Source organism: Enhydra lutris, unplaced genomic scaffold (genome assembly GCF_002288905.1).
Source record: "Enhydra lutris kenyoni isolate GAN:26980312 unplaced genomic scaffold, ASM228890v2 scaffoldscaffold14, whole genome shotgun sequence".
NCBI classification, from domain to species: Eukaryota; Metazoa; Chordata; class Mammalia; order Carnivora; family Mustelidae; genus Enhydra; species Enhydra lutris.
This window is the reverse complement of record NW_019154098.1, coordinates 10972194-10985312: the sequence shown is the minus strand read 5'-3', so window position 1 is coordinate 10985312 and position 13119 is coordinate 10972194. Positions and strand designations below refer to the sequence as shown.

The window sequence follows — 13119 nt, the reverse complement described above, 5'->3', positions numbered from 1 at the left end:
CTTTTGCTTGGCTCAGGAGACTGTCAGAAACTATTTGAAAGTCTTATATATTGGCTTCTGTTTGTTTCTTTAAAAAGGTATGGTGGAGTTACACCATGAATTTGCATGAATTGACTATCTGTACTTAGCGTAAAGGATTAAAAGTAAACTCTTAGGTGAGCAAGTGATTTTGCCCATGCTCTGGACAAGCACGCTGGGGACAAGAGCATCTCTGAATCCCTCTGGTTTTCTCCCTGATCATCCTCACCTCTCCAGTGTATCTTGGAGTCTGAGCATCTCACTGGATTTAGTGTGATTTTGGGATTTGGAAAAAATTTTTTTAAAATAATTTGATTATTGATAATTTATACCTATGTATTGACTCTGTAGCCCTATCCCTCATTTAAGATGCAAATCCACACTAAATAGGAATAGAACTATGTTTGTGGCAGCTTTGAAATTGCCGGGTCCTTCTAAAGCGCTCACACTCACCCTTGATCTCACTTGGTGCTGCTTTTATATTCCAAGATCAACAGTGCCCTTCTGATTTTAAATTTCAGAGGGTAACTCAGAATTCCTGGCCTGCCAGCTCCCTAAGAAATGGTTCTCACGGACTTGGTCTTCTACTTTTGTTGCTTATTTAATCGTGTCAGGTTCTCCAACATGAGTAATTTTGTGGGGCGGGGGTGGGTCAGGGATTATAATCCACCTTCACATGATGTTTATTTTCAGCTAGATTTAAGACAGAGAGAGAGAGGGAATAGAGAGAGGAGGGGGTTGCTGAGAACCCTCTGATATTTCTTGCATTTCCTGAGAATGCCTACATAGGTTAATTCTGTCCTGAAGAGAGATGTTTAATCATTTGCAATTACGGTGCTCAGCAGAGAAAAGGTTAAAGATGAGCCGGTTTTCTCTGAGGCCTCTGGGCTGGGGGTGCACTCGAGCATGCATTCTTGGCTAACCAGAAGAAGGAAGCCAGGACTTACGTTCTGTTTCCCCACTATGTTATCAAAGGGCAGTTCGGGGCTCCAGGATCCTTCTGTGAATGTCGCCCCACTGTTTCTCCTGTCTGAGGAGCTCACCGATTCCTTGACAATGTCTTCGGGCAATGACAGCAGACTCTCCTCAGGCTGCTTAATCAAGTAGGTCTCTATATTATGCTTCCTCAAGAATTCGTTTCTCTCTTTACCATGACCCTCTTCCACATTATAGTCACCATTGAGGCAGTCCAGCGTGGCTTTGGAAATGTGAATCCTCCTGTGTGCACAAAGCATAGGTCATTATACATTTCCGAGGTGGCCTGCAAAGGCCGTTGCTATTTGTCATCCTGTGCAAAACCAACATCAGTGCTAAACATGGGTACTGTGAAGACAATACTGTCAAGGACAATATGCATTCCCCTGAAAAAGCAGAAAGAATGAAAGAAAACAGAAGTACAGATGTAAATCAATGAGCAGCGCATCACTGACTTCACCCCGAGGGACACTGCAGCCTCTGATAAAATCCAGCCTTGCTGGGCTATAACGAAGCACCTCTTTGGGCTTTTCCTGTGACTCTCTGCCTGATCCCAGCAACCTTCAAGAATTGGTGACTTTTTGTTGTTGTTGACTGGATTGGAAAAACAAGCTCCATAAATGTTTTGGAACCCAAAAGCCATTATTGTCCAAATCACCATGCAACCATAGCAGTTCCCTTAGCATTTCAGGACTTTTCTCATCATTTTCATTTTCATATATTTGTGCCTGGATTCTTCAACTTTTCTATAATCTTCTTAAAAACAAAGGCAGGTCTTACGAGTTCAGGTTTTATGCACGGAGGGTCCTTTGGGGACATTATTCTAAGATGTAACTTCTTCTAGAAGATATATATGGCAAAGAGAAGGGAACAGAGCTGTGAACACAGGTAGGCAGGTGGCTGCCTAGGCTCACTCACAGGGTAAGTGACTCATTCTTGCACCATCATTGCATCACAGCTCATGATCCACGTTTTCTTGTTGTTTTTGTTTTAGCAAAACAACAGATGACATCAAGAGCCTTAATGATCAGACTTGAATTGTGGAAACTTCACATGGTAAATCCTTTGGGGAAGAGTTTTTCTGTCCTCTTAACTGTCTAATTCAATCAGACTATTTATTGTGCGGTATTGTGGTCTGGGTAGATCAGTATGATGATGATGTGCATGGGCTGCTGAGCCAGATTGCCTGGATTGGAATCCTAGCATTACCACTTGCTAGCTGAGAGATCTTGAGCAAGCTACTTAAACTTTCAGTAAGAGTGTTTTCTCACCATAAATATGGGAAAATAAAAGTACCTATCTCTTAGGATTATTGTATTCCAAAGTTGATTTGTGTAAAGTAGTCAAGATTACTTTAGTGTGCATGGTACACTGAACGTACTATAAAAGAACATGCTTAAATGATTAAGAATATTCATAAAAATGCCACTGTGATATTACTGTTGTCTCTTCCATGCCTCCTCAAGGCTCATAGGACACAGCCTGAGCCCTGGAGAAGGCCTCTCTACTCTGGGCTCTACCACTTCAAAGCTCATTCTCTGACGCTCTTCCCGTCCTATACCCTATGTTTTCTCGAGCTAATCAAGTAATTGGCATTTCTTGAAATCAAGGTACCATTTCATGCCTATTAAACTCAGAACAAGCCATGCTCTCTGCCTAGAATGCTCACCCCAGATTTTCTACAGGACATTCTCCGACTCCCCAATTCAGCTAAGTCATTTCCCTTAGGCTGACTTTATTGCTCCTCTGAATGAATGGATGGATGAATAAGGGAGATGCTTCATATTTTGCCTGGCTTTTGTAATCATAGAGGAAGTATATCCAAGGAAACAATAAAATTTTTTAAAAGGAGCATTTCCAAATGCATTTTACTTTTAGTACTATCTCTATTTTCCCTGTTACTCTTTTTACCCATCCTGCTAAGCTCCTGCTTACAGAGAATAAATCACTGCAAAGGACAGAGAAAGAAACTACAAAAAATGCATTTCTGGTCTTTTAACATGCATTCTCCATGTTTTCCAAAAAAGTATCATCATACATAGTCATTGATTTCAAAGGCAAGGCAAGATATTAAAAATAAAGGCATGCAAAACATGTGTTGAGCTTCCTTGAGAAATGTGAGAAATGTGTGTAAGTGCAAATTATTCTCTGATGAATTTTGTTAACACCTGGGAACTCAGTCATGTTAACCTAGGGAAATAGAAAAGTCATTGACCTTCATGAAAAGGATGCTCCAGTCTTTTTTCTCAGATCAAGTTTAGAGCTGGGGGCTAGAAAGCTGTCTTTTTCTCCCGGGCAAAAGAATACTCTTGGAAGGGTTTTGTGAAGCCCGATGGCTGATTTTCTCTTAAAATAATTAAGTTAAATACCAATCTCATTTGATATTTTATCTGGATTCTACATTTTATTATTCTGCTGTCAGTGCTCAGGGAGACTAATATTTGCATATACTAAATCAATATTATGTTTTCCGCAGTGGAAGACATCCTCACTTTTATTTATTGCTGATTGTTCTGCTGAAGTTCTAATCAATGTACACTTAAATGTTTTGATAGAAACTGGGCTTCAGATGTTCATTTTCATCTTTGCTAGTGCCTTGAGCTTGGGAGCGAAGCATGAGCAGTTGACAGTGTGGTAATTACATTTCCCCCTAAAGAAATGAATCGTCCTCAGACAATATTCTCATATATGGAATGTCAGGTCAACACCTTCTGGTAATTTCAAATGCCGGTATATAATAATAACAGTTATGATAAGAAATAAGATGTAATAATTGAGTGACACTTATTTTGCATAAATGTTATTTTTTAGCCAAAGATATTACTAGATAGCTTGGTTCTGTGGCTCATCTCATATAATTTCCGTCCTTCCCAACAACTTTCGGGGATAGGCATTTCTTCACCTCCTTTTGCAGAAGGTGAGATTGACCCAGGGAAAATGAGTAAGTAACTGGCCTGGCGTTCTATCAGTGTCAGATGATGGTGCGGGATTGAGACAAGGACTTGCATTTTCAGAGTCTTCTCAAGACCCTACGGCTGCATCATATGGCCACCATGACAGCCACGACCGTAGTGACTATGTCCCAGGCACAGGACAAGGGACTTTATATGCATTATTTCACTTAACAAAAGCTCAGGAACAGTGGTCCTCAAAGTGTGGTACCAAGGCCAACAGCATCAATATCACCTGTGACCTTATTAGGAAGGCCTATTCTGAGATCCCCTCCAGACATATGGTTCAGAAACCCTGAGGGTGAGGCCCAATTACCTATGGTTTCACAAGCCCTCAGGTGATTCAGATACATGCCAAAACTTGAGAATCCCTACTTGTTTGGGGATGCGTGGCCAGGGAAAGGATTTTCATCCAGTTCTGCATGACCTCAGAGTCGAGGTACTAACCTTGTATATGCCATAGTGGCATAGTGGTTAGTACCTCTCTCTTCTGTTCTAGGCATCGTGCTAACCCTAGGGACACAGTGAGAGTCTGGAGAGTCACAATAGGAAGATAGCCATGAGGAAGCTGGATACAATAGAGAGTACAGTGATTTAACAGTGATGCATAGTGAGGCACTTAAAAGCTATTTTTATGTGACATCTTTAATTTCTTTGAGCTTCAGTTTCCTTATGAACATAAAGAAAGCTAAGACTGGTACACCTGCTTCAGTGCTCTGATATTCCATCTTTTCAGTTGAAGGTCTGGGGTGACCCTCCATCGAACAAATTCATTAGCTTCATTTCTCCGACAGCATCTCCTCAAGTCAGGTCTCTGTGTCACATTTTGGTAATTCTTGTGATATTTCCATTAGTTTCATCATGACTGGATTTGTGATGCTGATCTGTGATCACTGATTAGGACTTGCTGAAATCTCTGATGATGGTTTACATTTTTCAGCAATAAAATATTTTAAAACTAAAGAATGCACGTTGTTTTTTAAGACATAATGGTACTGCACACTAAGAGACTATAGTAGAGTGCACACATAGCTTTGATAGGCACTAGAAAACCAAAATATTCATTTGACTCATTTTATTGCAATATTAGCTTTATTGTAGGGGCTGGAACTGAACCCGCAACATCTCTAAGGTATGTCTGTATTTACTATGTGGAGTATCATTAGATCAAATGGTGTAACATATTGATGGCAGTGAGCTAACTTGTGAGTGTGTGGCAGGTACCCAATACACGTTTGGAATTGGGAGCTAGTTCTTATTGAAAGGGAAAGTAAACTGGGTTTATTCCTACATGCCTTGATGGACAGGAAAAGGAAGGAGACATTTGAAAAGCAAATAAAACCCAGCCACTTCAAACCATGGAGAATTTGGAGACGTGTCTCGGCTTTACTGCATTTCTGCACAGAGGCATGTCCTGCGCCTCAGCAGACCTAAGTAATGTACATAAGACTGAATACTTTGTAAGCACTATCTTCTTCGAAGCCAAGTTTTTGAGGTCAGTAGCATTCTCAGCCCAATTATACAGTGAAGGAACCAGGCAAGGAGATTCAGAAACTTACCCTAGCCTCTATCGCTGGTAAGTAGTAAATCCACCGTTCAAATACCTCATCAGATTTAAACTCAGTCATTCTTGTGTTCCTTGGTGTGGTAGAGGACATTAGGTACACTGGCCTCCAGAAGTCAAAGCATTATGTCACACACCCTCAAAGCTGTGTTCTGAGGTTTGCAAAGGGAATTTACTGAGCATATGGCAACTCTTCATGCAACAACACATTTAAGACACAGAACATAGATGGATTAGGTGTTTGGTTTGTTGGAATATAACAGGCAGTTATTTGTAGGAAAATCCAGAGAATGTAAGGACTTAAAAAACCTAGTGGTGACATGTTAGGCTTATCTTATTCTAAGTCTGCATGACAAGGAGTGGTGACCATTTAAGACAGTGACATCCTCCCTTGAAAGGATGGCAATGTGCCCGCGGACAGCACTGCATGGTTTACAAAGTGCTTCACGCCCACTGCCCAACACAGCCTCAGACAAAATCTGTGACGTGGACAGATGGGAAACACCCTCATGCAGATGGGGCGTAAAATCACAATCACAATCATTATTACCACCTCTCTTTTTATAGTGAGGAAAGTGAGACTCAGAGAAGTTAAGTATTGGCCTGAGGTCATACAGACATCACAACAAAACCCAAGTCTGTGCTAAAATCACATGCTAGGTGCTAACCATGCTTTACATACTTGCTAAGGTAACAGAGCTTAGTATGGGGCAGAGTGGAAATCCTAGTTTCTCTGATACCACCTTCTACAGTTTATTTCCCATGATACTATGTTACCTGATATTAAATATAATTAGCAAGGAATGACAGCAGACTCCAGAGAACTCTGTGACTCCATAGGTAGGGTTGGGGATGAGGCATGGGGAAAGGAATATGCATACATGCTCTGTCTGTCTTAGCTTTCTGTTTGCCCCTTGGTCTGTCTATCTATCTATATAATCTATCTACCTTCTATTATTTATCATCTGTTAGAGAGAGAGTATATGTAAGAACTCAGTACAACTTACTGGTTCACACGTATCCCAAATCTTATTAGGCCCAGTCTGTGTAAGCAGAATCTCACTACAACTTTTAAGGGTTCAGTGAACACTTCCAGGCCACTGGTACCACTAGAGAGTCTATACCGACTGGTCTTGCCAGCCAAATTCAGAGAGCTGAGTTTTCAAGGTAGCTAAGGTCATACAGAAGGTCAGGAGGTTTTAACCCTGACTGCCCATGAGAATTGCTTTAAGAAGTTATAGACTCTGCATAGATTCTGCTTTATATGAACTGGCATAGGTCTGGACACCATTGGTTTCAAAATATTCCTTTGCTGATTCCAATAGAGGTCAAGTCTGGAAACCAATGTTTGCAGGGCTGGGTTCTGATTACCTGCCTGCTGTCCCACCATCCTCACTGCCTGTGATGAATTTCACTAGACTTTTGAGGCCAATATTTGTATGATGTTTTAATGTCCTGTATCCTCCCAAACAACTGCTTCTATAGACAGATGGCTCTGAATTCTGCACACAGGAAACCAACCATCACAAAGTGAGCAAATGACAAGGGTTAAACAAGAAGAGGGCTTTGCTCTGACTTACCCAGGGATTCCTCCAGATTCAAGTTTGTTCGCGATGTCCACATCCCAGGACCAGACATCAAACTGCCACTTCCGTAGGCCCAGCACTCCACATAGAACTGATCCTGAGTGGATTCCAATCCTCATGTCCACATCATGCTTCGTCCTTGACCTCACATACCTGTTGACACAGGAGAATGGAGACACATGCATAAGGCGAGAGTGGGTACTCTTGGCTTTGGTAGCAGCCCCATTCTTCCCAACTCCGTAAGTTCTACTCCATCCTGTTCATATGCCACCTCTTCCATGAAGCTTTCTTAGATTTTTCTGGTAATGGGAAAAAATTTCTTACTCTCCTGAGCTCCCCTACTCTTCTATCTGAAATTTTAAGTGCTCTTATCACCCTTCTCCCCAATCCTGCTCATGCTATACAACCTATCTCAGAGAATGGCATCAACATCTTTCTCTGCCCACTAGTGCGTAAACCTGGGATTGACTATAGATTCAGCCCTCCATGGCATACACCATTTCCAAGCCAAGTATTTTCATTTTCACTCTGTTTCCTTCTCTCTCCACCAACACTCCAGTTCAGCAGGCTTCAGTCCAGGGTCCCTGTCCTAATCTGAACTTCTTCCAGCTCATGCTCTGCCAGTTTATCACAAACACAAATGTGACATTGTCACTCCATCAGTCCCTCATTGAAGACTCCTTGCTGACCTCCTATCCGGAGGGCAGTGGACTGTGGAGCAGAGTGCTCGTGTCCCAGGGCTGAATGGGTTCATCCTTGACATGAAGGAAGAAAATGTTAGACCCTCCCTTTATAGCTCTTTAAAAACCTTTACCTAAATTTGATATATGGGTTCCTCACATTGAATTCACAAGGTCCATGCCAGATGGTAAGCAGGGAGGAAGCCTCTTGAGGAAAGAAAGTACTTCTACTGTTGGAAGGTTTCTGCAGGCACCCACAACCTTTCTTCACTTTCAAAGCAGTTCAAACAATTTTAGTTTGAGTTAAATGATGTCATTTTCATAGCAAGAAATTCAAATGGTAGAATATAATATGGTCAACCCTTGAAACCACACCTGGAGCCTCATGCCTTGCCAATAGTTGGGCTTAAAAACATGACCTCCATGTGCTGCCCACCTCCAGCCTTTATTTGAGAGACTAAATGAGTGAATGATTCCATGTACAAAACTGAATCTTTGTCTTCAGTGCTCCTTACAAGTAGGAAGATAACACAAAGTTAGTTAAATAAGAAAGTAAAATTACAAAGGGTGGAAAATATAAAAATATTGAAATAGACCAGACACTAGGAAGGCAGTCGTGAGAGGATGTTTGTGGCTAAAGAAAGAGTTCTTGTCCCTGGTGAAGATTCCATTTTCTGGGCCAATGTTTTAACTTTAATTTTTACATTAAAATTACGTAGTATCCTTCATCCACCAGTGAAGCGGATGGTAGAAGGCATGTGGAAAACCTGAACAAGGCAAGAGGAGGGACAGCCTCTAACAGTTGAAAGGAGCACTTCAGCTCTGACACAGTCACCCAGTGAGTGTGTGGGGGGCAGGTTGTTGGGAGAGGTCATCTGCGATGTTGGCCGGCTGGGTCAAGTACTATAATACCAAGCACGTGGCAGGATTGTACTTTTCTGTATATTTCATTGTTTTTTTGGCCAACAAAATGTGAACAGAAGTGACATGTGTGATTTGCTTCTGGGCAGAAGCTTTAAGAGCCTGAGCAATCACACACTCTCTTTCCCCCCCCCCCTTCCTTCTATGTTAATTGTCACTCAAGGACATTTGGGAGGAAACTTCAAAACTGGGGTTCTTGAATGAGGATGATGTCTAGTGGTACGTTGCCATCCCCCCTAACCCTACCATAGGGACAGAAAATGTGAGTGAAAAATAAATCTTTGCTGTTTTAAGCCACTAGATTTGGGAGGATGTTTGTTACTTCGGCATAACCAGGACCATGCTGTCTGGTACAATCATCAGTCCCAATCTACCTTCTTCCCATTACCCCTACAGTATAAGGCTTAATGTGGACTCTAGCACCAAACTACCTGAATTTATATCTTGCTCTGCCACAGCCTAGCTGTATGCCCTTAGGCAAATTACTTAGCTTCCATCCATAAAATGGGAATAATAATAGCACTGTCAAGATTAAATGATTGGATGAATGTGGAGTTGAGAAAGTGTCTGGCACAGGCAAAGGATGACTTGGTTGCTTATCACATACAAGGGAACTGCAGCCCAGAAGCAAAAGGAAATAAAACTTGTCACATAGCTGGTAAGTGGGATTCTAGGACCAAAGTGGGGCTGATGAGTCTTTACCCCCTCACCCTCATTGCAACATAGGAACTGTCTATGGCATGTGATTCTGGGCAAATGGCTTGGTCTGACCCCGAGTTTCAAGAGCTATAAAATAAAACTCTAGCAGATTGCTTCATTAACGGGGACTTGGTGAGCCCCGAAGGAGGTCATGGGTGTTAAAATGCTTTGCCAAGTAATTGTGAGGGACTGTTGAACAGCACATTGTGCTCCTACCATTAAGTAATTAACACAATACAGGGAATGCATTGGAACCTCTTAATAAAAAGACATTTAGATTTTTTAAAATTTTCTTCTACAAGACAAACACATAATAAGACAAAATTTCCTTATTGTACTTTTTTTTTTTTTAAAACCTTTCTTTTTGTTATGTCTGGAATTTGACCTAAATGAAAGATAGGAATAAACAGTGTAAAATAATGAATAATCTGCTGGTATTGCTCCTCCTTGGAAAGATGACCCAGTGGTTGCACCGAACTGCAAACACACACCATGTGTTTCAAGATCAGCTCTTGAGGGGAGGACCTGTGAGCGTCCTTGAAGCTAAAATGAAGGAATTCTGCTCTGCCTTACAAGTCTTCATTTCTGCCAAGGCAGAGCCCCAGAGATGCTTTGCTGTGCCTCATGAGCCACAAATAAAGAGAATATGGCTAGAGATCCTTAAATTGTACCCTCTCTTTCCTCCCCACAAACTCTGAGCCTCTGGAAGGCAGGGGTACTTACTATCTTTGATTTCCACTTTCCCAGACCATAGCACAGTGCTGAGCACATAGGTATAGCCAGTGCTCAAAGGTATTTACTGAATTAATGGATAAGGCTCAAAGGCTTTCTTGATCTATGGCTCCATGTTGTCCCAGGATGCTTCTGAGAATCCCAGGAAACCACAGGGGTATCTTTGAACCTGCCGCATCTTCCCCCTTCAAATAAGGCAGCTTTGCTCTCATCTGTTTCTCATGGCAGGGTTCCAGCTAAAAAATTTTGAAGTAGAGAATGCCTTAATTATTATTAGTTTTTGCAGCTGTGTGTCAAGCTGGGAACTAAAAACACAACAGTCAACCTGCAAAATAATTGAAGGTGTCATTTTTTTTTTTTCCATTAGAACCATTAAAGAGGAGAGTGCTTGGTAATGGTAAAACATAAAAACCCTGGGAATTTGTCTTTTGATTTCAATGCTTCAAACAGTTCTTTTTTAGCCAATTAATCAATCTGTAGAAGGTTCTGGAGGAATGAAAGGAAGCATAATCTAGTAGCCATCATTGATCTGTTAATCAGACTCTCTCTACTGTTGAATGAATGGATGAATAAAAAGACCAACTTCAGGGGTACCTGGGTGGTTCAGTCGGTTAAGTATCTGAGTCTTGATTTCAGCTCAGATCATGATCTCAGGGTCGTGAGACTGAGCCCCATGTGGGGCTCTCCCCTGAGTGTGGAGCCTCCTTAAGATGCTCTCTCCCCCTCTCCCTCTGCCCAAACCCCCTCTACACACACCCTGTGCTGTCTTTCTCTCTTAAAAAAAAGAGAGACAGAGAGAGAGAGAGAGAGAGAGGGAGAGAGACCAGCTTCAGCACTGGAGCAGTTGGTACTGTGGGAGGAAGGATACCCAACTCCTCCACTTTGGGGGCAGAAACCAGAGTTCCAGTGTTGGCTCTATCCTTTGCTGTTTGTGGGAGCTAGAACAAACACATATATTCATTCCTCCGTCTCCTCTGCCAGTGGGAATGATATCAGCTCCTCAATGCAAATCACTCTCAAAACCACCAAAGGGCAGAGTGTGCATTGAAACAGGCCAGGATGTGAAGTTAAGCTTCTCCACTTGCTGACGGTGGCCCTTGGACTGGGTGCATGAGGCCCCAAGTCCTACTCTCTCAGGTAAAATGGGAAAGAGAATGAGTCCCTTGCAGAGCTGTTAGGATGCTTTATAAACTCATATATACAAAGCACTTAACCTGGTATATGCAATCATGCAAAAATAATAAAAAGTACTAATTTTTATTAGTAATAACAAATTTTAACTACACATGTTGAATTGGGTAAAAAATTATAAATTGGTCACACAAGCTTTTCCTGCTTAAACTGTGCCTGCATTCACTCTATTTACAACAAAACCCATTTCATATACCAGGTAGGCAGTTCCTAGGCATAAATTGACTCCAAAAGGACAAACCAATTTATAATTTAATAAAAACTTGGGTCATCCTCAGCTACCTGGAAGAAACAGTGCCTTTGAACATTCTGGAATAAAGGAGAGGGGACAGAGTTAGTTATGGAATCATCTACAATCACTGTGTCATACCTTATCTTTAAAATAACCCTGAGTATTATTACCACCTACACCTTTCCCAAATGAGGAAATGGAGTCTCAAGTATTTCCTTTCTTTAGGTCAAACAGCTACAGGTGAAAGAGCTAGAATTTCACCACAGATGTGTGAGCCTAATCCCAAAAAGCCATATTCAGAGGTATATGGATCACTGGGGTCTGATTTGGTTCCACTCTATAGGCCCATGACAGTCTCTACCAATTAATTCCAAAGGCATCAGAATTCTTAAAATGTTCAAAAGCCACCATGTCTTATCCTAGCATAGAAGTTCAGTTTCACAAAGTCCTTCCTTTTGGTGGCCACAGTGATTCTGAGATGTAGGTAACCATAAGGGTTATAAGTTTCCATTTTACAGATGTGGGAATTGAGGCTCCAAGAGAATTCAGGTGAGTTTATTACCTTTTCTTTTTTTTTTTTTTAAAGATTTTATTTATTTATATGAGAGAGAGTGAGAGAGACACAGAGAGAGCATGAGAGGGGGCAGGAGCAGAGGGAGAAGCAGACTTCCACTGACAGGGAGCCCAATGCAAGGCTCCATCCCAGGACTCCGGGATCATGACCTGAGCTGAAGGCAGATGCTTAACCGACTGAGCCACTCAGGCACACATTCTATTACTTCTTCTGTGTCAGGCCTTTTATGTTCATGATCTCATTGCATCCTCAGACCTATCCAATGCCACTAGAGTTCATTCACTCGTTCATTCATTCAATAAGCATCTCTTGAAGACCTCTGCAGATATAAGCAGTAAACCAAATGCATAAGTCAGGAAGTCAGTGTCCATATTCATAGAGCTCCATGAGGAGGGTTTACTACACTGCACAGCTAAGAAAGCATAAGCAAGAGAAAGGCTAAGTCGTCCAGTCAAGGTCATTAAGTAATGGCCCGCATTGGTCCTCACTGTGCCAGGCTCCAAGCTGAGGGCTCTGTAGACCCTTACTTGGCGGAGGCCTGCACTCCCTTTAGCATTAGACTCCTGTGTTCCGTGGAAAGTAATGGAAAGACACAATGTTGCATTCTTGTTCCAAAATAGTGTGGACCTAGTGAGAGAAACAATCTGCCCATCCATTTTCTGTAACAGAGCTTTATGCCCTTCTCCTTTTTTTGGTAAAATAGATTAAAAAAAAAAAAAAACTGTGGTTGCCCAGATATGTGTGTGTGTGTGTGTGTGTGTGTGTGTGTGTGTGGTCCATAAAGCATACTTCTTTAAACTCATAACTCTCTTCTTGTGCCATTGAATATTAATGTAAACCATGATACTTCAGAGTTTTCTATTCTCCTATTTTGTAGTATGCCAAAATTTTATCTAAATATTTTTTTGCCTTTGCACATTTAGATAGTACAGTGAACTGGCTTAAGGTCTTTCTCTGCCACTTACAAGCTGTATGTCACTGCTCAGAATTTACTTA

The 13119-nt window shown here is 41.6% G+C and overlaps 1 protein-coding gene across 1 annotated transcript in view; it reads right to left on the bottom strand.

Annotated features, from left to right (window-relative positions):
• LOC111146667 (adenylate cyclase 8) overlaps positions 1 to 13119 on the bottom strand; it is a 222267-nt gene that overhangs the window by 98846 nt on the left and 110302 nt on the right. Inside the window, exons 6-7 of the mRNA XM_022502313.1 lie at positions 7089 to 7247; positions 966 to 1236 (exon numbers count right to left, since the gene is read on the bottom strand). Coding sequence (XP_022358021.1) covers positions 966 to 1236; positions 7089 to 7247 — 430 coding nt within the window. The remainder of the gene's footprint in view (positions 1 to 965; positions 1237 to 7088; positions 7248 to 13119) is intronic.